Source organism: Schistocerca americana, chromosome 2, assembly GCF_021461395.2.
Source record: "Schistocerca americana isolate TAMUIC-IGC-003095 chromosome 2, iqSchAmer2.1, whole genome shotgun sequence".
Lineage (NCBI taxonomy): Eukaryota > Metazoa > Arthropoda > Insecta > Orthoptera > Acrididae > Schistocerca > Schistocerca americana.
In genome coordinates this window covers 36,552,089-36,575,709 of record NC_060120.1, presented here as the reverse complement: position 1 = coordinate 36,575,709, position 23,621 = coordinate 36,552,089, and the positions used below count along the sequence as shown (strand labels likewise).

The window sequence follows — 23,621 nt, the reverse complement described above, 5'->3', positions numbered from 1 at the left end:
AGTTTCACGTTTTTCATTTGCACAGTGCGCAGCCAGAGCTGAAAGTAACTTTCATAGTAACTTTCTGTAAAACTTAGTGATGTCTGTTGTGTAGGTGCTGAAAAAGAAAAAGCAACCTGTATTTTATCTCGTAATACTTAAGTATTTTCATGCAATTTGCGCTGCATTTAATGTATATTTGCAGTGCACACATACTGTAAATGACGTAATAAGAGAGGCACATAAGCAACAAATTAATATTCCTAAATAAAATCCAGATGTTATCGTCTGAACATCAAAAAATATGCTGGGCCAGTCACGATTATAAAAAGTTTTCCTGCTCACAAACGTTTCGGGTGACAATTATAATTTTCATAGGTGTTTTTCTTATGACATTTTGCTGACTGAACTGTGATGCTTGCTGAGTGCTTGTCTTCATGGTGTAGGCTAACACAACTGCCAATGAGTTATTTTTTCTCGGAATACGACGTGTTCAAGACAGATTGTTCGTGTTGTGGTCTTCAGTCCTGAGACTGGTTTGATGCAGCTCTCCATGCTACTTTATCCTGTGCAAGCTTCTTCATCTCCCGGTACCTACTGCAACCTACATCCTTCTGAATCTGCTTAGTGTATTCATCTCTTGGTCTCCCTCTACGATTTTTACCCTCCACGCTGCCCTCCAATGCTAAATTTGTGATCCCTTGATGCCTCAAAACATGTCCTACCAACCGATCCCTTCTTCTAGTCAAGTTGTGCCACAAACTCCTCCCCAATCCTATTCAATACCTCCTCATTAGTTACGTGATCTACCCACCTTATCTTCAGCATTCTTATGTAGCACCACATTTCGAAAGCTTCTATTCTCTTCTTGTCCACACTAGTTATCGTCCATGTTTCACTTCCATACATGGCTACACTCCATACAAATACTTTCAGAAACGACTTCCTGACACTTAAATCTATACTCGATGTTAACAAATTTCTCTTCTTCAGAAACGATTTCCTTGCCATTGCCAGTCTACATTTTATATCCTCTCTACTTCGACCATCATCAGTTATTTTACTCCCTAAATAGCAAAACTCCATTATTACTTTAAGTGTCTCATTTCCTAATCTAATTCCCTCACCATCACCCGATTTAATTTGACTACATTCCATTATCCCTGTTTTGCTTTTGTTGATGTTCATCTTATATCCTTCTTTCAAGACACTGTCCATTCCATTCAACTGCTCTTCCAAGTCTTTTGCTGTCTCTGACAGAATTACAATGTCATTGGCGAACCTCAAAGTTTTTACTTCTTCTCCATGAATTTTAATACCTACTCCGAATTTTTCTTTTGTTTCCTTTACTGCTTGCTCAATATACAGATTGAATAACATCGGGGAGAGGCTACAACCCTGTCTCACTCCCTTCCCAACCACTGCTTCCATTTCATGCCCCTCGACTCTTACAACTGCCATCTGGTTTCTGTACAAATTGTAAATAGCCTTTCGCTCCCTGTATTTTACCCCTGCCACCTTCAGAATTTGAAAGAGAGTATTCCAGTTAACATTGTCAATAGCTTTCTCGAAGTCTACAAATGCTAGAAACGTAGGTTTGCCTTTTCTTAATCTTTCTTCTAAGATAAGTCGTAAGGTTAGTATTGCCTCACGTGTTCCAACATTTCTACGGAATCCAAACTGATCTTCCCCGAGGTCCGCTTCTATCACTTTTTCCATTCGCCTGTAAAGAATTCGCGTTAGTATTTTGCAGCTGTGACTTATTAAACTGATTAATTGAATGAAATTCGTGGCTGCCAGTAGCCACTACATTTATCTTGTAAACGAAACCTCTGTTTTTTACAGTCGTGGGCTTTCAACATCGATCTTATAGTGGATACAACAGTACATGCAAATGGCTGTCACAGAACGGACGAAATTATTATATGAAAGCACATTGTACAAATACAACTGACACATTACGAAACATGTCAAGACCAGTTTATTGTGCCGTTAGTCATTTTCGTGTAAAACAGACAACTATATATAACCAGTAATGTCAGTAATATGACGTCTTTTTTTAAGATGTTGTCTACAGTACTCATTTTTTTTTACAATATAGATTCATTATTTCTTACTCTGGAGACCTGACTGCCGTTTTTGTCGAAATAAAGCTTACTTTCGCTCCATCACAATTGTAATGTAACAGAACGGAATACAGTGGCTGCGGAAGAAGGCGTAACAGGAGTTCAACAATAGCTTGTCAGTTATACAGCTAACTTTATTTCGAAAATCGGTGACTCGTGTTTGCTTTATGTATACCGTAAATAGTTAGTGTGATTTTCCCTCATTAAGTTCGAATAGCAAGCAGTTTCGATGAAATGTTATCGTTTATTTGATTGAATGTAAGAAACAGTAATAACTATAGAGCAATTAATATGTATTCAGTTATTTCTCATGGAAATGTTATCAGTGATTTATTAATTAGACCTGATGTTATACTGTGCAATGTATGGAGCGTCCGAATTTTATTTTCTCGTCGTCTTCTCCATGCTTACACTTAACAATGTGTAACAGAAACACCAACAAGCTTAGTATGATGCGCACGACGACAAACTGGTTGTATACCAAGAAGGTAATCCTGTCCAAACTTGTATATTTTGGGTCCTGTAGACCATCGAATTTGAAAGCGGTAACATCAACGTTTCTTTGGACTATGTTTGGTATCCTAATTAGTTATGCAAACCGTTTGCTATTTTTGTAAGATGGCTGCATGGACTGCACCTAATTACTTTCCTGTAAATGGCATAGTCCTTTATACTAGTCGTAACTGGATAACTGTGTGGTGTACCAGTCGAATACGTTGAGGACAGCAGGAATGTGTCTAAGGTTTTCCAGTAAACGCTTTACATTACTCAACCACTTCGGCGTATTTGAGCCTCTGCCAGCTGTAAATCTTGATAGTGTCATTTCACAAAGTATAGATTTACATAATGTAACATCGGTGAACCTGCCGCTCGTCCCATAAAAAACTGGACAGTCTCCATTTCTTGCTTGTGTGCACCGCATTCCCAGAAGTTTTAATGGGATGTGAATAGGTAATTCCCGAATCTTCTTGACACGGTAATCCTAAATTAAAAACGGAAGTATTTTTGCCATTTCTTGTTATGGCAAGTCTTGGATAGGCTCATACCTCGCTTATTGTTGGAACTGTTCAGTGCGTTCTGTGAACAACGAAGGCGGACGAAGTATGTGATCTGAGTCTTTCCCGGCGTATATGCTGGTTCCAAAGTTTTCGGGTGTACTGACGGAGCCAGTCAGTGAAGGTTCACGATATTTTGGCGAATAACCGTTCCGCCATCATCAGGTGGTGTTGATGGAATGATGTGTTACCACGCAGCAGACACAACGAAGTTTCTTCCTTTTTTAAAAAAGTATTTCATTTCAGAAAGCTGAGCGCATCAAAAAATAATTATTGGAAATCATTTCTATTGAAAATGAAAGTTCTAATTTAACATCTAAAAATGTGATGTCAGTTCTGCATACTCATACCTAGAATCAAAGTTTGTCTTTATTTGCTAACAATATGTACACTTCGTTTTGTGGAGTAAACAGAAGAGGCAGAGAAAATGTTTCTGCAAAATTACAGGAGAGCTTTGGTAGGAATTGTCGTACAGATGTGAGTTGCATGCAAATATTGTCCACAACAATGTGGAAACAGCCGTTGGGGAGCTGCCAGTTGATATAGAGAATATCATCTCTAAAATTACAAGTATTTTCGTATTTATACTGTAAAGTGAAAAGATGCAAAGTGTCGTGTGATTTTGTGAACGTCAGTTACTAGGATACAGTAGTACGAAGTGGTTGATGTTACTTCCTGCTCTTGAAAGAATTTTGAATTTAAATCTTGCTCTAAAATAAGTTTTCCTCTCTGAATCAAGTTGTCCATTTTGAAATCAGGTTTCAACAATGAGAACTCTGAATTATGGTTGGGATTTGTGGTTTACTCATATCCAGATCAGTCTTCTTGAAACAAGCTTTCAAAAAATCGAAAAGCAGAATTCCTGCCTTGCAAAGACAATATCTTGTTATGAACTACTCTTAACAAAGAAGAAAATCAGGGTACAAAATAATTTTAAGAGTTTTAAGATCAAGTATATGTCGAAATTGTATGGCTGCTTAAACTGCTTGCACTTCATTTTATTCCTGTGTCCATTCAGTCTATAATGTAGTACGTGAATATTTGGTTTCGTGGGGAAGAAATTTTCAGATTATAATTCACTTTGTTCAGCCAGTTTGAAAATGGATGTACGATGGAGTGATATAGAATCAACTGTACCACTGATTCAGATAGTAAGCTGTGTCGAAATATATAGCGTGGAAATATTCTATGAATATTGTATTGTCAAAAAGATTGTAGCTGAAAAATTAAATTATTGGGGCGATTCAAGGAAGAAGTGCATAATAGATGGGATAGAATATTTAAAATGTTAAACAAAATTTATCTACATACATGACTTCTGCTTTTGGGAAGCGTGTATCATAAGTCAAGCTGGCAGGGGGCATGGGGGAACCCCCATGTCCCCTGCACGGCTCCTCACCCCCTCAACCTCCAGTGAGGGGTGGACTTGCGTCCTCCAATCCCAACAACCCTTCCCCCCCTCCCCAGTATAAGCCAGCTTATTAGATAACACACTGTAACTGACAGCAAGGATGTACTCCAGGAAGGAAGGAGGAGGGTAGCTGCCCCCCCCCTCCCCCCCAAAAAAATGATCCACAGACAGAACAGTACTTAGTCACTTTTGATAGTGTGGATGTGAGACGAATTGACTGTTAATTATTTAGGCAAAGATATAAACAAGTGCTGTCATTTTAAACATGGAAGGAAACTGTCAAAAGTAAATATCTAATGAGATAATAAATGTCTTCTGGTTTTGAATTTTCCCTACTGTTGTGAAAGAATATTCTGTAAGTGTCTGACCTATTCTGCAGTAGTGCCATTGAAAAATTTTCATTGACTGTAATGCACTCCTTTTCCCATATGCATCGTCAGGCTTTCTCTCTCCTCTACCAGTAAGGAAGACTTAGAATAACTGTCAAATCCAATGGAAAGTCCTTTTCACCAAGAAAATGGATTAATAATACACAGAACAAAGATTAAAGCTATGAAAAGTAATAGAAGAGGAAGTACCTAACTGCAGAACAATAAGATTGTGTAAAAATTATTAAATAATAGAAATAGCTATAACAAGCACTTGCTCTTTTTCTAGCAATAGTACACACATTCACACACACAACCACATAGACACCCAAACACACACTCCTTCAGCTTTAGCCTGCAGCAACTGTAAATATAGGTTTGCTGTGGAAATGGGAGTGAGCTTTTGGGTGTCTGTGTGGTTAGGTGTGTGTACTACTGGAGATTGTGTATATTTACTATTGCTAGAAAAAGAGTTAGGGCTCAAAAGTTAGTGTGAATGCTGTTTTCTATTGTATGTTGCTGTGATCTATGCATAGATCCACTATGATGAGTGGTTGCCTTTCCCTTATTTTACATATTGCTCCATCCAGGAATTACCATTATTGTTCTGAACTAATTCTGATAACTAAGTGACATGATTATACAAAATGGTCGAAGCAAAAGACACATCACAATGAGAATGGCACAGGCAAAAAAGATGGCAACAATAACTCTGCTGCTAGGAAACTATAACATGGAATTAAGGAAGACATTTCTGAAAGAGGACATCTAGAGCATCGCATTACAGTAATATGGCCCTTGCAAAACAGAAAAGAAACTGAAAGTATTTGAAAGGAGTAATGTAAAAATTTGAGTCCCTTGTGAGAGTATGAAATGGAGAGGTACGAACAGAATCCTTGAGCAGAAAAGTCTTTGGGAAATACGAACCAGAGGATAGAAAATGTAAGTACAGCAGATTCTACAACATTCAGAAACAGTTTGACACAGGAATATCCAGCAGAGAGTAAAAACTGTAGATATAAGCAAACAGCACTGTACAGGATGTTTCAAACAGAATGACGTGAATTTGGGCGATAATAATTATGAAATATGGGACGTGCCTACAAGTAAATGTGTGTTGTTTGAATGGGCATGGCATAGTTTCAGAAAATTGCCGTTAGATGTCAGTCAGTGCATCTTGTTAGTTTGCACTCAGCCAAAAATGAGGTGGTATCTGCTCAACAGAAGGCATCTTGTATGCTGCAGTTTGCAAAGAGTGAGTCAGCGTTTCGGTTCAGCATGCTTTTTGTTGGTATTTTGGCATAAATTTTCCTACTCCCAAAAACATTTGTCACTGGTATCACCAATTTGAACAGACAGGACACTTGTGCAAAGGTAAGAGTTCTGTTCAATGTTGCACTTCTGATGATGTGATGGAAATAATTCAGCAAACATTTGAGCAGAGTCTACGGAAGTCTACTTACTGCACAACCAGAGAACTGGCAGTGCCTCATATGACTGCCTGCAAGTGTTAAGCGTGTGTGTATAAGCCATGCGGACTTCAATTAATGCAAGATCTTGGAGTTGGTGAAAAAACGAAATGGATTGGCTTCAGTTCATGGCCATGCAGACTTCAATTAATGCAAGATCTTGGAGTTGGTGAAAAAATGAAATGGATTGACTTCAGTTCATGGTTAAGTTTCAGTGATGAAGCAACATTTCATGTTAGTGATAAAAAACATAACATGAGCATATGGGGATTCCAGAACCATCATGACATTATTGATCATGAAAGAGAATCACCTAAAATGAACATTTTTGTGCCATGTCTCATGAGAAAGTGTATGGTCTCTACTTTTTTGAGAAAAAAAACAGTGACTGGAATTAGCTATCTTCACATGCTACAGTATTGTTTTTTTCCACAACTTCAGGAGGACTCTGATGACTTAATTTTCCAGAAGGATGGAACTCCACCACACCAGCACAACATACGTCAGTTTCTCAATGACGCTCTACTTCAATGCTGGATAGTATGCACGGGACCCTGGGACAGTGCCCTGCGTTCTTGGCCTCCAGGGTCACCAGACACAACCCCAAGTGATTTTTTCTTGTTGGCATATGTGAAGAAAAGTGTATTCATCTCTGCTTTACCTTGTGACATGCAAGATGTGAAGAACAGAATAACAGCTGCCATAACTTCTGTAAAAGCAGATACACTGTGTAAAATTTATTACGAATTTAGCTATCATGTAGACATTGTTTATGCTACTGCTGGTAAATGCATAGAGCATTTGTAATAGCATAGCTAAACTTTAAGAATTTGTTAGTATTTTGCAATTCATCCCATGTTTGTAATATATTTTCTCAATAAATATTGAGCTCTCAAATCATTCAATCTTCCTGAAACACCCTGTATTTTAAACAGAATATTGAAGATGCTGTATGTAAGCCTAATAGGTATGCTTAGGTGAAAGGAATAAGACAAGGGGGTTAGAGATGGGGCTAGCATCAAATCATTTGTAAAATGATGACACATGGCAACACACACACACACATCAGGAGTCTTTACTAAGAGTGTGCAGGAAGCAACAGGAATGTAAAAAATTACTTACTGTACAACTGAAGGTAAAAAGAAAGAATTTTAATTTTTATAGGTGCTAAGCTGTGCCAGATGCTAATAACATATGCACAAATTAGAAGAGTTTGAATGTCTCAAACTGCATTATATGTTAAGTGTAAAATTTTCACAGCATTTTGATTGTTCCTGAAACTTTTGGGCAAAGTTAGCTGCCACAATATTCTGATCCAAAGTATTCTGGTCATTTTCAGGTGCTTACTGGCAAAAATGTACAGAGCTCCCCTAAAGACCCCACCACCGCATGCATGATGTACCCATTTTTCAAAGCCCATGCATTGCTTGAGCACATGCATCCTTTCTACTACAAGTCTGTGCTCTGCTTCAAGTGTGCCCCCACCCCCCTCCCTGGTCCCCCCATTGTGAGCAGATCAATCGCCTTTATGTGATAAAATAAGAGAATCACAGAATGACACTACCTATTTTTCCAAGATAGTATTACATGCAGCATCTAAATGGAAACTGCCATCCCAATTGATAAGGGCCACAGACGGTCACATTTCCACTGAATCCTTGATAATGTAGATCCATAACATTGAAGTAAGGAGGACAATTTTTGTTTCATTGTGTTTCCTTGAATGGTCACTTGAAGTAGAATGTTCGACAGCGGTGGATTTGCCAGCTTTTAGGAGATGAGTAGGCTGCTGATAATCCATGACGCACCCATGAACAGTGCATATTATTTGCCCTACATAGGATATGCTGCACTAACACAGAAATCTGTAAGCAACTGCCTCATGAAGCTCCAAGGAACCTTTAATCAGTTCTGAAAATGCCAAGGTTTCTGATTGAGCATGAAAAATCACTTTATTCTTTGGTTTTCTTAGTACACTGTGTATTTCCACAGAAACAGTTGCAATATATGGCAGGTGAACTATCATCTTGAAGGCCTCATCCTTGTTCTGCTGTTTATATGTTTGTATTGGGTTGTGGCCACTTAGACAAACACAAAATTTCCAGGAATATAGTTTGAAGGTGTTCCAATTATGATGTGATATGGGGTTAGTGAATCAAGGACATCCGAGTGCGTGCTGTTTGAGACAGGTGGTGGCACCTAGTAGCTCCTATGTACAGGTGTGTGTCAGTGAGCTTTTGAAATATAAAACGTCCAAGTGTGCTTGCTCTCACATTGCCTAAGATTTCTCTGTCTCTGTGAAAAAAATTCATGTTTTCATGTATAGAGTTAAGATGCTAATGGAACTCTCAAGGACCACCCAAACAATAAGGCCAAAGTATAGAAGTACCATTAACTTGTCACCAAAATAGTGTTGATTTTAAAGCCATATGGAATCCACTAAGAGAAAAACTCCATGCTCTGTTTAGCTGTCATTTTTCTGTGATTTTCCTGTTGAAGATGATCACTCTGATATCAGTGATGCAAAAATTCACCAAATTTTGTACATTTATTATTGAGCTATGAGGATTCAACGGTACTTTTCACGCACTTTTTACTTTTAATCTCATTTTGTACTTGTCAGTCAGCAGAATCTGCAAGACCCCAGGTAAACAGTTTAATTATATCTCTATCAGCAACCATATGCTTTTGCTGCAATAACAGCTACAGTTTTGTTGTTGAACCTTGTGAGCACAGATATGTATATTGTTCACTTCCTATGTCCACTTACCCTTCGTTAGTGCAATCCAACACATTCACTCTACAATACTCCTCACAACACTCACATTGCAGGAGCTTCATAATTCTTATTCCTGCCTTGGAAGTGGCAAAGAAAAAGGGCATGAAGAGCAATGCAACATATAACTGAAATTTGCCATGGAAATGTACCATGGTATAGGGTGCGGTAGCATTCATAGTAGGATATTTAAAACACACCATCAGATAGTAACTGTAATTTATTTATTACCTCTTATGTCAATTAATAGTTAAAGGTATGCCATTTACTAATGTGTTAGTCATTGTCCATTGCATGGATTACTTTTTGCATATGACTCTGTCAAATGATGCCCCTCTGCATAACAATCATCTAGGCAGTGTTGGAAGCTTTCTATAACTCAGAGTAATGTATTCCATGGGACACTGGTGACAGCAGTTCTGATGTGATCCTTCAACTCAGGAAAGGTGGCACTATGTGTTTGGAACACTTATTGCTTCCAGCAGCCCCAAAGGATAAAGTCTGCGCCCGAAAGGTCAGGTGAGCGAGGCAGCCAGGAAATGTCACCAAAATGGGAAATTAGTCTACTGGGAAGTGATGCAAGAAATCCATGCAAATTCTGACTGTACGCGAGGTCGCTCCATCTTGTTGAAACCATAATTGTTTCACATCCACATCAACCATACCTAATTGGGAAAGAACGAAGTCGTGCAGCATCTTTAGGTAGCATTCACTGGTAACAATTACAACCACACAACTGTCATCCTCAAAGAATTAAGGGCCCATAATCCCAAAGGAAGTAACTCCACACCACACTGTGACTTGAGAACTGTGCAAGGGCTTGATGTGCAGTTCATATGGGTTTACATCACTTCAATAACACATGTTCTGTTGATTCACTGAACCATATAACTCGAAATAAGTTTCCATCTGGCATCAGGATGGAGTGCAAAATTTGTGGATTTTGGCGAAGGAGATCATGCATGGTTAAGCAGAATGTTTCGGGTGAAACCCAATTGCGAGGACTAATTTTCTGAACAATCTGCAGCTTATATGGGTGAAAATGGAGATCTTTGTGCAATATCCTCCTGAATGAGCGATTGGACATATGCACAATTTATGCGTGACGATTTGCAGATCTTTTTGGGCTACGCAATAGTGCAGCATGAACATTTTCCATGGCTTCTGGTGTCTGCACAGTTCTTTCACTTCTTCCTGGTTTGCCACTGCAAACAGAACCTGTTGTTTGAAATGCGCATACCCACCTCACAATGGTCCGTCCATCTGGAACTTTCCCATGATGTCTCAAGTTGAAATGTTGACAAAATAGATGTTGGGTAGCAATAACAGAATCGTTATTCTTGAAATAACTTTCAACAGCAAAGGCACGATGCTGTGCATTCCACCACTCCATATCAATGTCACACTCAAAATGGCAGCTCATTAGTACACAAATGCAGCACGAGCTGGCATGCATTCCTGCAGTATGTCATTGTACTACGCAAGTCAAATTATGCTATGAATGCTGCTACACCCTGTATTACCAACATTGCCCTTGAGTGTTAAACTTACTTAATTTATTAAGTTTCAGTGTATTTAAAATTCTTTTATTAGACAGTGGGTATAGAAACAGAGTAATTTGTATTCTATCCATTAATCACTATAATTTGTGACTGTTATTATTTTAGTATATGTCGGGTACCTTGCACAGAAGTTTCTCATTTTCAGCCCTTATCTGAATTGTTCAGTCTCATACATTATTTGTTTGTGTTGATTTTGTTCCAGATACTACAGGAAACATGCCAATCCTAGACAGATGCTGCTTTTGTGGCTCCCTTAAGTGGGGAACCATCATCACAGGGCTACTTGGCATCGTAAGTGACTTCTTCTTTTTATTATTTTTCACTGTATGATAAGGAAGAATGATGTTATGATCAATATGGTGCTCTGATTTTGTTAACCATCTACTTTTTGTTGTCAGTTAGATTAAAAACTGCAGATGGATATTTCATTACAAATCCTAAAGCACCCTAAGAAATGGTACAAAAAGTCAAACATATTTCTATAAAATTAAATCAGTAACTTTGAATTTTGCATTACTACCAATTTCAGTACCTCATGTTAACCAAAGCAGTGATTTTTATTTGAACTGTACTACCATCTTCAGTTCTCCGTGCATAGTTAACATTATGATACAGGTTGCTTCATAAAACTACCACAATAAATTTAGCATGTAATACACAGTCTCATTTGCACATTAAAATTTAATAAGGGCTGTTTTTAGATGTCAGTCATACATTTTCAAGTTTCCTCCAACAAAACAAAATGTAAGTTTACTGATATTAATGTTCAAATGCAAAGCTACTTACATAATCAAACTGCCAGAATGCTTACAAATGGGGAACATGACAATATATCATTGACATCAGGTCCCAGTCACCAATGAATTTTAATGTGCAATTGAGACTACATATTACTTTACTATAATCTAATCACCTAATGTTGTTGTGTGTAACCATGGCAAATATTCACTGAGACACAGAAATTCAGGGTTCACTGTAACTCAAGCATGCTGCAGTGGTAACATTGGTTCCCATCAGACCATATAAGTTAAGTGCTGTCGGCTTGACTAGCACTTGGATGGATGGGCGTTCGGGTCTGCCAAACGCTGTTGGCTGGTGAGGTTCACTCAACCCTTGTGACGCCAATAGAGAAGCTGCTTGATTGAGAAGTAGCAGCTCCGGTCACAAAAACTGACAATGGCTGGGAGAGCAGTGTGCTGACGACATGCCCCTTCATATTAACATCCAGTGACACCTATTAACTCAAGATGACTCAGTGGCCAGTCGATACCATAGGGCCTTCCAGAGACTGTTTGGATGGAATTTAATTTTGTAATTCAAGCATGATGGAAAAAAGTTTATCAGAACCATTCATGATGGTACAAATTATGTATACGGTCTGCAAAATGTAACTTTCAATATAACTGATTGTTGTTGCACATGTGTTGGGAGAAAAGCTGAAATGTGTGCCAGAGATGCATATTTTTCTAATGTGCTGTTTTTCCAGTGCATGGATAAGTGCAAGAAACATGACTTTTTTGTTAGGAGCAATCTAATTGTATTATAATGTGAATTTTATATAATGGGCTGGAGGACGTGCCTAAAAACTAATCTTCCATCTGGATATGATGGCGAAATGATCACATTAAAACCTGCTGATTGAGGATTAGTACAGTGTAAGCAATATAAGTGAGAATTCCATTAAAATAATTGGAGATAGTTTACAATGTCAGTTGTGGGAAGAAGCTGCCGTAAGAAACTCAGTTGATGAGAAAACATGTGTCTGTACTTTAGACGAGAGTATTCTGTGAAACTGTGTGTCAGATTGTAAATATTAGCCCACTGCTCACAAAATGCAATGATCTATGTATGAGTTTCTGTTTCACATACAGCTTTAACTTGTCACAAGTGTCAGTCACAGTGTTAAAGTGTCTAAAAATTTAATGTGACTAATGTCACTGAGGCTGTAGTTAAAATTAAAATCTTCTATATTGTATCCTTTCTCTCAGAAGTTCTTAGCCAGCATTGTATCATAAGCACCTGTGGAGAGTTTGGAAAGTGTGTGTAGAAATGAGTGACAAGAAGAAGCTTTAGGTTCATCTGTGAGACAAACACAAATAGAGGAAATTCCTCTGGTCTGCCACAGGCTTTTGCATGCAGTAATGAAAGTTTTGCAGTGATGTAGTGTAAAGTTTTATCATTTGGGAAGAGCAGAATTCAAATTCTCCTGCAGTTACTCTGATTTTCATGAATCACTTCAAGTGAAAACTGGGATGCTTCCTTCAACAAGGCCAGGACAGGTCAATTCTTTTCACTAACCATGTCAAAAATAAGCGAAGTTCCAGCACTAGTGATGTCAATATTGATGGGACTTTAAAATGTAATATTCATTTTTCATAGTGGTTGTTGTCATGGTTGATTAGTTACAAAATTCCTGGCACTTGTATATTTATTTGCTATAGCTGCATTGCATGACTTAGGTAAAATGTGGAGGGTTACATAAAAGTTTGTTTTATCATCAAAAAATTAATCCAGTAATGAGGAGCAGAAACTAAAATAAAGGCAAAACTTGTTTGTGCATTAGTAAAGTAATCTTACTGTAGATATATAGCTTCCCTCATAAAACAGTATCTTCTAGCCAGAAGACAAGTACCTACATGACGTTTAATGTTACTGAAAGTGTTGGAGTCCCTTATTCAGTTTCAACAATTTACTAACAATTTTTGTATTATGAATTACAAAAGGTCAAACTGAAATTACACCTTCTTTTGTGGTCCTTGAACACTATAAGATACTGAGCATTTGAAGTAAAACAAAATGTGTATGGACTTACAGGATAACAGCAGAGAGAAAGCATTTATTCATCTCAGTGACCTGTGATAACATCAGCAGAGGCATATTAATAACAGATTACTGGAGGAGTCAGTATTCACACTTTCTCTGATTCTGTGCACAGCTCAAATGCCTTAAAATTCAATTACAGTTAAAAAAGTATACACAGTGAGCAGCAAAGTATTGGAAATTTATTTACACTTGTCTTGTGCTCTCCAAATAGGCATACCACTAAATTTTCATAAATTTATACCAATTTCTAAAAGTATTGAAATACAAGGGCACTTATTTCAAAAAATTTATTGTTCATTCATTCATTCACATATTTGTGGTCCACAAATCTTGTAATTAAAATATTTAATCTATTCATAGAGCCATTTTGTGTATTTTTTCTGTTTTACTTCATTTATGGCCCACTATCAGTTGCTGAGATATCCGCTGAGCTAGATAAACACTTTTAATTCTTCTTAACCCATAGGATGTCACTGTGGTCTAATTATTTGTATTTTTACTGCTAATGTAAGGATCATAGAGTCAATAAAAAGTCTTCCAACCATTGATAAGCCACAGAATAAAGAACTTGCTGTCTTGCAAATGAATAAATGTAGAAGAAACTGGCACCTTTAAGACTCCTAGAAATGGTATGAACCTTTCTTGCCATTAGGTTAAGAAACTGACTCTAGATATGTAAAGATCATAAACAAAAGCAGAGACAGAATAGTGCATACATAACACGTGGAACTTTTTATCATCTAAGTCTCATGATGGCTATTGCCTTGCATAAAATTCCATGTCTAAATTAGTCCTAAGCTGTGTTTCCAGGTTTGGACTAATCACAAAGAAATATCAAGAATTAAAATATGATAGCTAAATACTACAAAGAGCACATTGAATATTTAGGTATTGATTTTTGTGAGAAAATGGACAAATTTGATGAGAGAATTTTACAGTTGAATATTCACCCATTCATCATGTCCATGGATGCCGTTATTAATGTAAATCACAGTAAGGCTCAGCTTTCACAGTTCCTGACATAAAATTCAGCTAAAACTGGCATCTTGATTACACAAATGAGCATATGATTTGTGAGTCTGAACACTCCAAATTCCTGAGTATTCAGAGTGATGGTAAGCTGTCATGGGAAACTCATACTCAGGATCTTGTTCAGATACAAAGTGCTGATATATTTACCATCAGAACAATATCACAATAAGTGCTGGTCTAACACTAAAATTTGTCTACTTTGCTTATTTTCATTTGGTTATAACATACTACTTCATATTCAAGGGTGACATTTCCTGCGCACAACGTGTATTTTTGTCCCAGAAACAATCAGTTTGAGTAATATGCAGTGTAAGTTCATGAACCTCTTTTTGACCCCTGTCCAGGAATCTGGGACTTCTGACATCAGCCTTCCAATACACACTTTTTTTTGTTAACAATATTAGCCATAAATGCAATCTGCGTTTGTATTGTATCTCCTTGACTTTTGTGCCAAAAGGCACATGGTATCCTGTCACATCCATTTTCAGTAAACTACCACAAAAATTAACAAATCATAGCAGCAATCCTCATGCTTTTAACTCTAAATTTAAGATTTTTTGTGGTAAGTTCCTATGGAACCAAACTGCTGAGGTCATCAGTCCCTAAGCTTACACACTACTTAATGTATCTTTAACTTACACTTAGGACAATGCACACACTCATGCCTGAGGGGGAACACGAGCTTTCGGTGGGGTGGAAGCCATGCGAACCATGGTGAGGCACTGCAGACTGCGCGGCTACCCCATGCAGCTGTTGAAGAATTCCCTCATGGTTCATTCCTTCTGTTCTGTTCAAGAATTTGTGGAAAAATGTTAAGCAACTAACTGTGTTATGTTATTAATTATTCTGATACACACCCAGCAGCTTGTCATCTGTGTAGGATTCATGTAAATTTTATTTAATTTTTTACTAACTTTGCCTGGATAATGACTGTCTCATTTCATGAGCATGGAGATTGGCTTTTCAGTTTGCTCCTATGGAACTAGAAGTGCAAATAAATACCGTAAATAGATACATAAAAAATGAAGGAGAACCTGCATAGCTGTGAAGTGAGTCACAAAGTACATATTAACAAAGAGAAGCAGCTCTTAGAAAATGCATTAATAATAAACAACTGTTGACATACTATACATTATTTCAGCTTACGCAGGCTAAATTAAATGTAGTAAAATTATTGGGACACCGCTACTTTTAAAAATGCACTTGTTTCCTCAGTTATAGCAAATATCTGTTGTTTATCTTTTACTGATAGCTTATTTATGTGAGTAAATGCATATTTTGCAGGAATATTAGTTACCTACATGCTGCATGGATAGAGGCATTGCTCCAAATGATAATACTTTAAGATGGGGGTTGAAAATATTTCAATAAATTATCTTCATACCAACAGTCTCCTCCATTAACTCTACACAGTTCCTCTTCCTTTACCACTTAGCACCCTGTTCATCACTGTTGATGCCACTTCCCTCTACACTAACATCCCCAATGCCCATGGCCTTGCTGCCACTGAACACTACCTCATCACTTACAAACAAATCTGTGGTACAACAATGAGCACCAACATAATACCATCCTGTGTTAACCAGTTCACATCCCATCTAGAGGAATCCTTCCTAACCACAGAGAACTCCAAACCCCTCACCTGGTTCAATTTTATTGATGGCATCTTCATGATCTGGATGAAGGGTGAGGACAACCTATCCACATTTTTCCAGAACGTCAACACCTTCTCCTCTATTTGCTTCACCTGGTGCTCCTCAGTCCAGCAGGCAACCTTGCTCAATGTCAACCACCACCTCAAGGATGGCTGCATCAGTACCTCCACCCACATTGAAACTACCAACCACCAACAATACTGTCACTTCAACAGCTGCACTCAGTCTGCATGAAGAAGTCCCTTCCATACAACCTAGCCATCCAGGGTCAGCACCTGCAGTTCTGAGCATTCCCTCCAAATATGCCACTTCCCAACCTTGTCCAGAAACAGATTTCATGTGCCTTGTCTTCCCAGACATCTACGATCCTCCACATAAGCACTTTCCAGCCACTAAGGAGTGATTCTCTCATGATTCTGTACCACACAGGTCTGGAGTAAATGAATCACTTTCTCCCCAGGGTTTTGACTATCTATCATTGTGCCTTGAAGTGAGAAATAGCCTCGTTACCCCTCTCACAGTGGTATTCCACCTACCCACCCAACATATGCATGTCTTTGTCTGCCCCTACTCCACTCCTGCTCCCAACCCCTTGCCTCAAGGCTCATACCCCTACAATTGTCCTAGATGCAGGAACTGTTCCATACATCCTACCACTACCACCTACTCCAGTCCTGTCACAGGCATCTCCTACTCCATGAATGACAGAGCCACCTGGGAAAGCACCCTCATGGTGAACCAACTTAGCTGCAACCACTGTGTCACATTCTATGTGGGCATGACCTCTGACAGCTGTCTGTCCACATGAATTGCACCAAACTGTGTCCAAAAGACAGGTGGACCACTCAATTGTTGAGTCTGCCACCCAACACAATGTGTTTCCCTCTAACAACTGCTTCACAGCTTCTGCTGTGTGTATTCTTTCTACTGACACCATCTTTTCTGAATTGTGCAGATAGGTACTCTCCCTGTAAAATAGCCTTTATTCCTGTAACTCCCTTGGTAACAACCTTTGCTACTTGCTATCATCTGTCTGCTTATTCCCTTTCCAGCTCCCACTTTTATAATGCCAACCTGCCTGCACAGTCCTATCCCTTCTCTATGTCCCTCCCCCCTTCCCCCCACCCTGCACAGCCTCCCAGTGTTGCAGCTATAGTTGAGACAGTGTAAATTGATTCCTGACAGTTGCTTTGGGCTGGGTGTGACAGCATTGTGGGTCTACCTCAGTCAATAATGTAATGCGATTTTGCAAATGTCTCCATGGGAACACCTTAGTATTGTCACAGCTATGTAGACAGCTACTGTTTCTGCTGCAGGGGTAGCTGCTCAGAGTTGAAAGCTGGCAACAGCACTACAAGCTGTCAGGGATCTGCTTACGCCACCTCAACTCTAGCAGCCCTATCCTGTCCATACCATGTCCCTGCATGTTCCCATAGGCAGCACTAGCACCTTTCTCCATCTCTGTTCTGCTATCCCTCCCCCTCCCTGCCCCACACCTGTTCTGTACCCCCACTGCCCATCCCAGCTAAGACTGCTGCTCACCTCAGGCACAGCTCCATCCAGGCCTTAGTGACTGGAGACAACAGTGGCCATGTGTGTGTGAGTTGTGATTGTGTGAATGTGTGTGTTTCCATGTGTGATGAAGGACTTAGTCTGAAAGCTGAATATTCCTACTATTCTTTTCCATTGTATCTGTCTGTAGCTCAATGCCTCTTCTGTGAGGTGAGTAGCAATCTGTCCTTTCCATTTTGTTATTATTCCACCCAGAATTTTTGTTGTTCAGTTTTTTGACTTGATCAGTGAAACACTGGCTTTGACTTGATTGGCAAAACACTGGCTTTTAATGCAATAGATTAAAGCAGATTGTTGAGTAAGTCAATGGCTGACAAGAGCTGCAGTGCACAGAAAAATCATGTGCACAAGATTATCTTCCTCTTTTTGCTACATTCCCTGATGGCTATTTGTTTATTCATTTATGGCAGATAATCCATATATTAATTTTACATTGACAACCACAGCTGTTGTAGAAAATAATTATATAATTGTAAATTTGATGCATCATCTTTAAATATCATTTGAAGTTTTGCTGTTATTAATTTGTTGGTTTGTAAGCATAATACTATTGTCTATTTATTTGTTTCAGATTCTTGCAATTGCTACTCTTATCTTTGTTCTTGTTACAAATGTGAAGATGCAGACAATTGTGATTGACACATTGCCACCTCTAATTGGTAAGTTCTGCTCATAAAATAATCTCTCTCTCTCTCTCTCTCTCTCTCTCTCTGTCTCAAACACACACACACACACACACACACACACACACACACACACACACACACACACACACACACACACCTGTGCACCTGCATTTTGCCAGATGGACCACAATGCTGGGATTGCTGCTTGGTAGGTGAACTGGGTGAGGAATTGTGTTGGGTGGGATGGGCAGGGGGAGAAAGAGGTGGGAAGTGGAAGGATGAGTTGACGACAGGCAGGTAGCAGGTTGGAAGGAGGCAGCAGGTGTGCAGGATAGGGACACAGGAGCGAGGGCTGGCAGATGCACAAGCTAGGCATATGACACAAGGCACCTGGGCCAGTGAGTTTGTGCGGTGCACAGTGAAGACAATGTGGAGACATGGATTGGGGGAGGGGGGGGGGGAGGGGGTGACAGGACAGAGGAGGGGAACATTGGATTAACAGAGAATCAGAGAGTGAGGTTTACAGGAGAGAAGAATGTGCTGCACTCCAATAATCTTCTCAACGTCAATCTCTGTAAACCCACTGTCCCCAGACGCTCTACCCAATAGCTTCCCTTTTCTCTCTCCTGTCACCCAGTTCCAATCCATACCTCTATGCCACATGTTGTACATGAACTCGCTGGTTCGGATATACTTGTGTCTCGTGCCTAGCCTGTACACCTACCACCCCACACTCCGACATTTCTAACCAGCACACCTGTTGCCTCTCTCCAAGCTGCTAGCTGCCTGTCCCCAACCCCCCTCCTGCTTCCTGCCTCTTTCTCCCTCTGTCCACCCCACTCAACATGATCCCTCATTCCAGTCCACCTGCTGAATTGCAGTCCCAGAAATTTATGCTAATTTATGCTTATTTACAGATCCCATAACACAAGGACCTCACAGCACTAGGTTACAGAAAGTCAGTCTGAACTTTGAGCAGTGAAGCAAGGCCAGTGTGTTATTTTTGTATCTCTTGTAGCAACTGCCTATTCACGCTGCATCAGAAATAAGATCTAGTCAATCATATTTGTCTATTGTTCCAGGTTTTAAATTAACTTCTTCTCTTATTTTTATACATTTATATCTTCTACTTTGTCCTGTAACTTTTACACCTTTCTGTCTTATAACAAAGGACTAGTTTTAATACCCAATAATTTGACATTTGCTACACACTTTATATGTGCATGTGTACCTTAGCCATATTCTGGTTACTTCTTTCTCAGTTATTAGTAAACAGTGCTCGCTTCACAGCATTCTTTTCAGTCTTTGTGGCGTACCATTCTGCCTACCTGAATTTCAAATTTTACAGTTTAAGAAAATTAATGAAAAAGTAACAACAGTATTCAAATATTTCTTTAGAATTTCTACACTTATTTATTAGAGCATTTACTCTATAATGATGTTTGTATGTAACAGCAGAATTTATCTTCTGATGCACTATGATGTACATCATTGTGATACTTCACAGAGACTGAAAAGGAATTCCACTAAGCGACCACAGTTTACTAATAACTGAAGAAGAGGTAACCACAATAGGGTTAAGGGAACATGCACATTTATAATGTGCAGTCATTATCAGATTATTGGGAATTAAAACTAGTTCCTTTCTTGTAAGGCAGAAAGGTACAAAAGATATGTGACAAAGAACAAATATAAATATTGAAAAATAAAAGAAGTTATTGTAAAATCTGGACCAACAGGCAAAAATGATTGGATAGATTTTATTTGCCATGTAGTGTGAATAGGCTTGAGGGAGTATTGAATAGTTGTAGGTAAACAACTAGAATTCTCTCAGATACAGTTTTATTCACACTTAGCTTCTACACAGATACAAGTCCGGAGGCTAACTGCCATTAGCATCCAACCCTGCCCAAAGCCCTCTCCTCAAAGATAGCACACTTACGCACAGAACAAATATCAATATTTATGGCGCTCTACGCCACATAGCCCCCCCGCACAGATGCCATCACTTGACAAGCCCATTGCTTTGGGGGTGGTATGCAGAAGTATGAATTTTGACAATACCACACATTTTACATAAGTCAGAGAAACCTGAAGACTCGAATTGTCGCCCCTGGTCAGTGGTGAGGTAAACAGGTGAGCCAAATCTAGAGATACACGAATCTAAGAATGCTCGACTTACTGTCTCAGAGGTAATGTTCGGAATAGGCACAGTCTCAGCCCACCGAGTCATCCTGTCAATAGCTGTAAACAAGTAACGGAAACCCTCGGAGGGGGGCAAAGGGCCTACGAGGTCGACATGAGCATGGTGAAACCGGCCTGGCGGTTGGGCAAAGCAGCCAGGGGGTGGAGAAGTGTGCCTGGAAACTTTGTTCTGTTGACACACCATGCATGCCCTTGCCCAAGACTGACAGTCACGGCGCATGTCTTTCCAGACAAACCGTTTAGCTACCAGACGGGTGGAAGCTTTGACACCGGGGTGTGCTAATGTGTGTAGTTTGTCAAAGACCTGGTGTTGAAGGGGCTTTGGAATGAATGGCCGCAACATACCAGTCGATTCATCACACCACACTAAGTCAGATATGCCAGGGAAAGTAGAGCGTACCGGTTGGAGAGAGGAGCTGTCGTCTGAAATTAACTACATGGTATCGGGGTCTGCTGATTGCAACCGAGGTAGGTCCGTTAAGTCAATTAAGGTTGTGACAGCACCAACACGCGAGAGAAAGTCAGCGACCACATTGTCCGCTCCTCGGATGTAGCGAATGTCATTTGTAAATTGCAAGATGTAATCGATGTGACAAAAGCGTCGTGGGGGCGGATCAGCCGCAGGATTTTTAATGGCAGGAACCAACGGCTTGTGATCAGTGAGCACATAGAAATCTCGTTCCTCAACATCAGTTCTGAAGTGTCTTATGGCCTCGTAACTGCAAGTAATTCTCTGTCAAATGCTGAGTATTTCTTCTGCGCATTGTTTAGCTTTTTTGAGAAAAACTGCAGGGGGGTCGTAACATCGTTGTATGTCTGACTCAGTACTGCGCCGATGGCATTGTCACTAGCGTCAGTAGTGATAAACATTGTGGCGTCCACATGTGGGTGAGCAATAGTGACAGCGGAGGCCAACAGCTGTTTGAGTTCATTAAATGCCTTGTCCATGTCTGGTGTCCACGGTACCTGGCGGGTGCCAGAAGTTTGTGGGCCAGCGAGAGCATCTGTGAGAGGAGCCTGCACTGCAGAAGCGGCTGGCAAATGTTTCTGGTAATAATTAACTGTTCTGATGAACCTGCATAATTTCCTATAGGTCTGAGGGCGTAGCATGTCGAGAACAGGCTTGATCTTGTCCTGTGGTGGTGTCAGACCGACCGATTACACAACATAACTTAGGAATGTGACGGATGACTGGTGCAATTGAGTCTTTTTATTGTTCAGTTCAATACCAGCAGCTGCTAAAATATCTGTCACGACTTGAACACGCTCCTCACTCTGTTCCAAAGTAGAAGCAAAAACCAATATGTCGTCCATGTATACGAAACAAAAGTCTAAATGGGATAAAGTTTGATTGATGAAACGCTGCCACGTTTGGGGGGCGTTTTTCAACCCAAACGGCATAAATTTGTATTGGAACAGCCTGAAGGTAGTGGTTATGGCAGTCTTTTCAATACTCTCTAGAGCCATAGGAATCTGATGAAATGCGTGCTTACAGCCCAAAACAGAGAAGTACTTTGCTCCTGCGAGCGCATGATTGAAGTCTGCAATGTGTGGGACCGGATATTTATCAATGATGGTGCGGGCATTCAAATGCCTATAGTCTCCGACCATACGCTAAGTACCGTCTTTCTTTTGGTCAAACAGGATAGGACTGGCCCAGCAACTGGAAGAAGATTCAATTATTCCCTTTTGTAACAGATCATCCGATTGTTCTTTTGCAATTTTCATAAATTCCGGCTTGAGGCGGCGTGGGTGTTGTGATATGGGCGGCCCATCGGTTAGACGTAACCAATGAACTGTGCCATTAGTGACTACTGCAAAACGTGGCGCGGCACGACAGTCAGATGTCCGTGAAGCGGAGCAGGCAGTGGCTGATGGGCCAAGCTGTGGCGCTGAGGGCACGGAAGTACAGGTGTGCCACCCGCTCGTAGGCTGCATAAAGGCCGCACACGTGTTAACATGGGCGAGGTTGGTACACTGGTTCTTGGTAGCGGGCCATGCCACTATGAGCGCTGTAGGCACGAGTGTGCGTGGCCGAACAGCAGATGGCCGTAGTTCATTGCCACGAGCTTGGCAAGTTAATTGTCCATTCGGAACGCAAGGAGCATGAGCACTCGGGCATACACTATCATTACAAAAGGGGGTGCTGACACAGTTTACAGAGTTTACAACATTGTCGTTAACGTGCGCGGGCACGGGAACACCAGATTGGCACAGACTGACCTTGTCTGTAGCCGACGAGTCGTCTGCTTGTAGTGCCGCGAGGCGTTGTTGTGTAGAGGCCAACTCGTGGTGTATGTCGCGGAGATGCAGCAGCATTTCCGTACATTCCATCCGCAACTTCGAAGACTTGGCGCACTCCACTAGCCACTTGTTTGTCCAAGATTGCAGCTCCAGGAATAGGTTTACACACTTCTTAGCACAGCACACATGTTTGGTTTTAGCCAAACTGTCACTCGGCAAAGCGAAAGGAATATGTTTGTTAAGGGGGGAGTAAAACACAGTATTTTGCACAAAATCTAGTGACAACTATAGTGTTTGAGGAAATCAGTTCCGAGAATAGGTTCTTCAACTGTTGACACTAGAAACGTCCACTCCAGCTTGCACTCGGGCGAAAGTTTCACCGTATACAAATTGGAACCCGAGCACTGGAGGGTAGACCAGTTCACTGCACGAAGTACTGTTTTGTGTGGTTGCACTTTATTGGTTGCTAGGCAAACCAGCAGCAAAGAGATGTCTGCACCAGTGTCTACCAGAAAACATACACCTGATCGTAAATCGCGAACATAGACTCGACCACACTTACTGTCATTGTCCGAAATGGAGTGCAATGTGGGATGGTGCCCGTTGTTTACATCGCAGGAGGTGGCACCGTAGCCTATCTGCGGTTGGAGTTTGGGTAAGAACATGGTGACTGGCATTTGCGAGCTTGCTCCCCAAATCTCGCGTGGAAGAAACAGTA

The 23,621-nt window shown here is 40.2% G+C and overlaps 1 protein-coding gene across 1 annotated transcript in view; it reads left to right on the top strand.

Moving 5' to 3' along the window:
* LOC124594836 overlaps window positions 1–23,621 on the top strand; it is a 198,879-nt gene that overhangs the window by 148,719 nt on the left and 26,539 nt on the right. Inside the window, exons 3-4 of the mRNA XM_047133286.1 lie at window positions 10,949–11,037; window positions 18,400–18,487. Coding sequence (XP_046989242.1) covers window positions 10,963–11,037; window positions 18,400–18,487 — 163 coding nt within the window. The 5' untranslated portion in view covers window positions 10,949–10,962. The remainder of the gene's footprint in view (window positions 1–10,948; window positions 11,038–18,399; window positions 18,488–23,621) is intronic.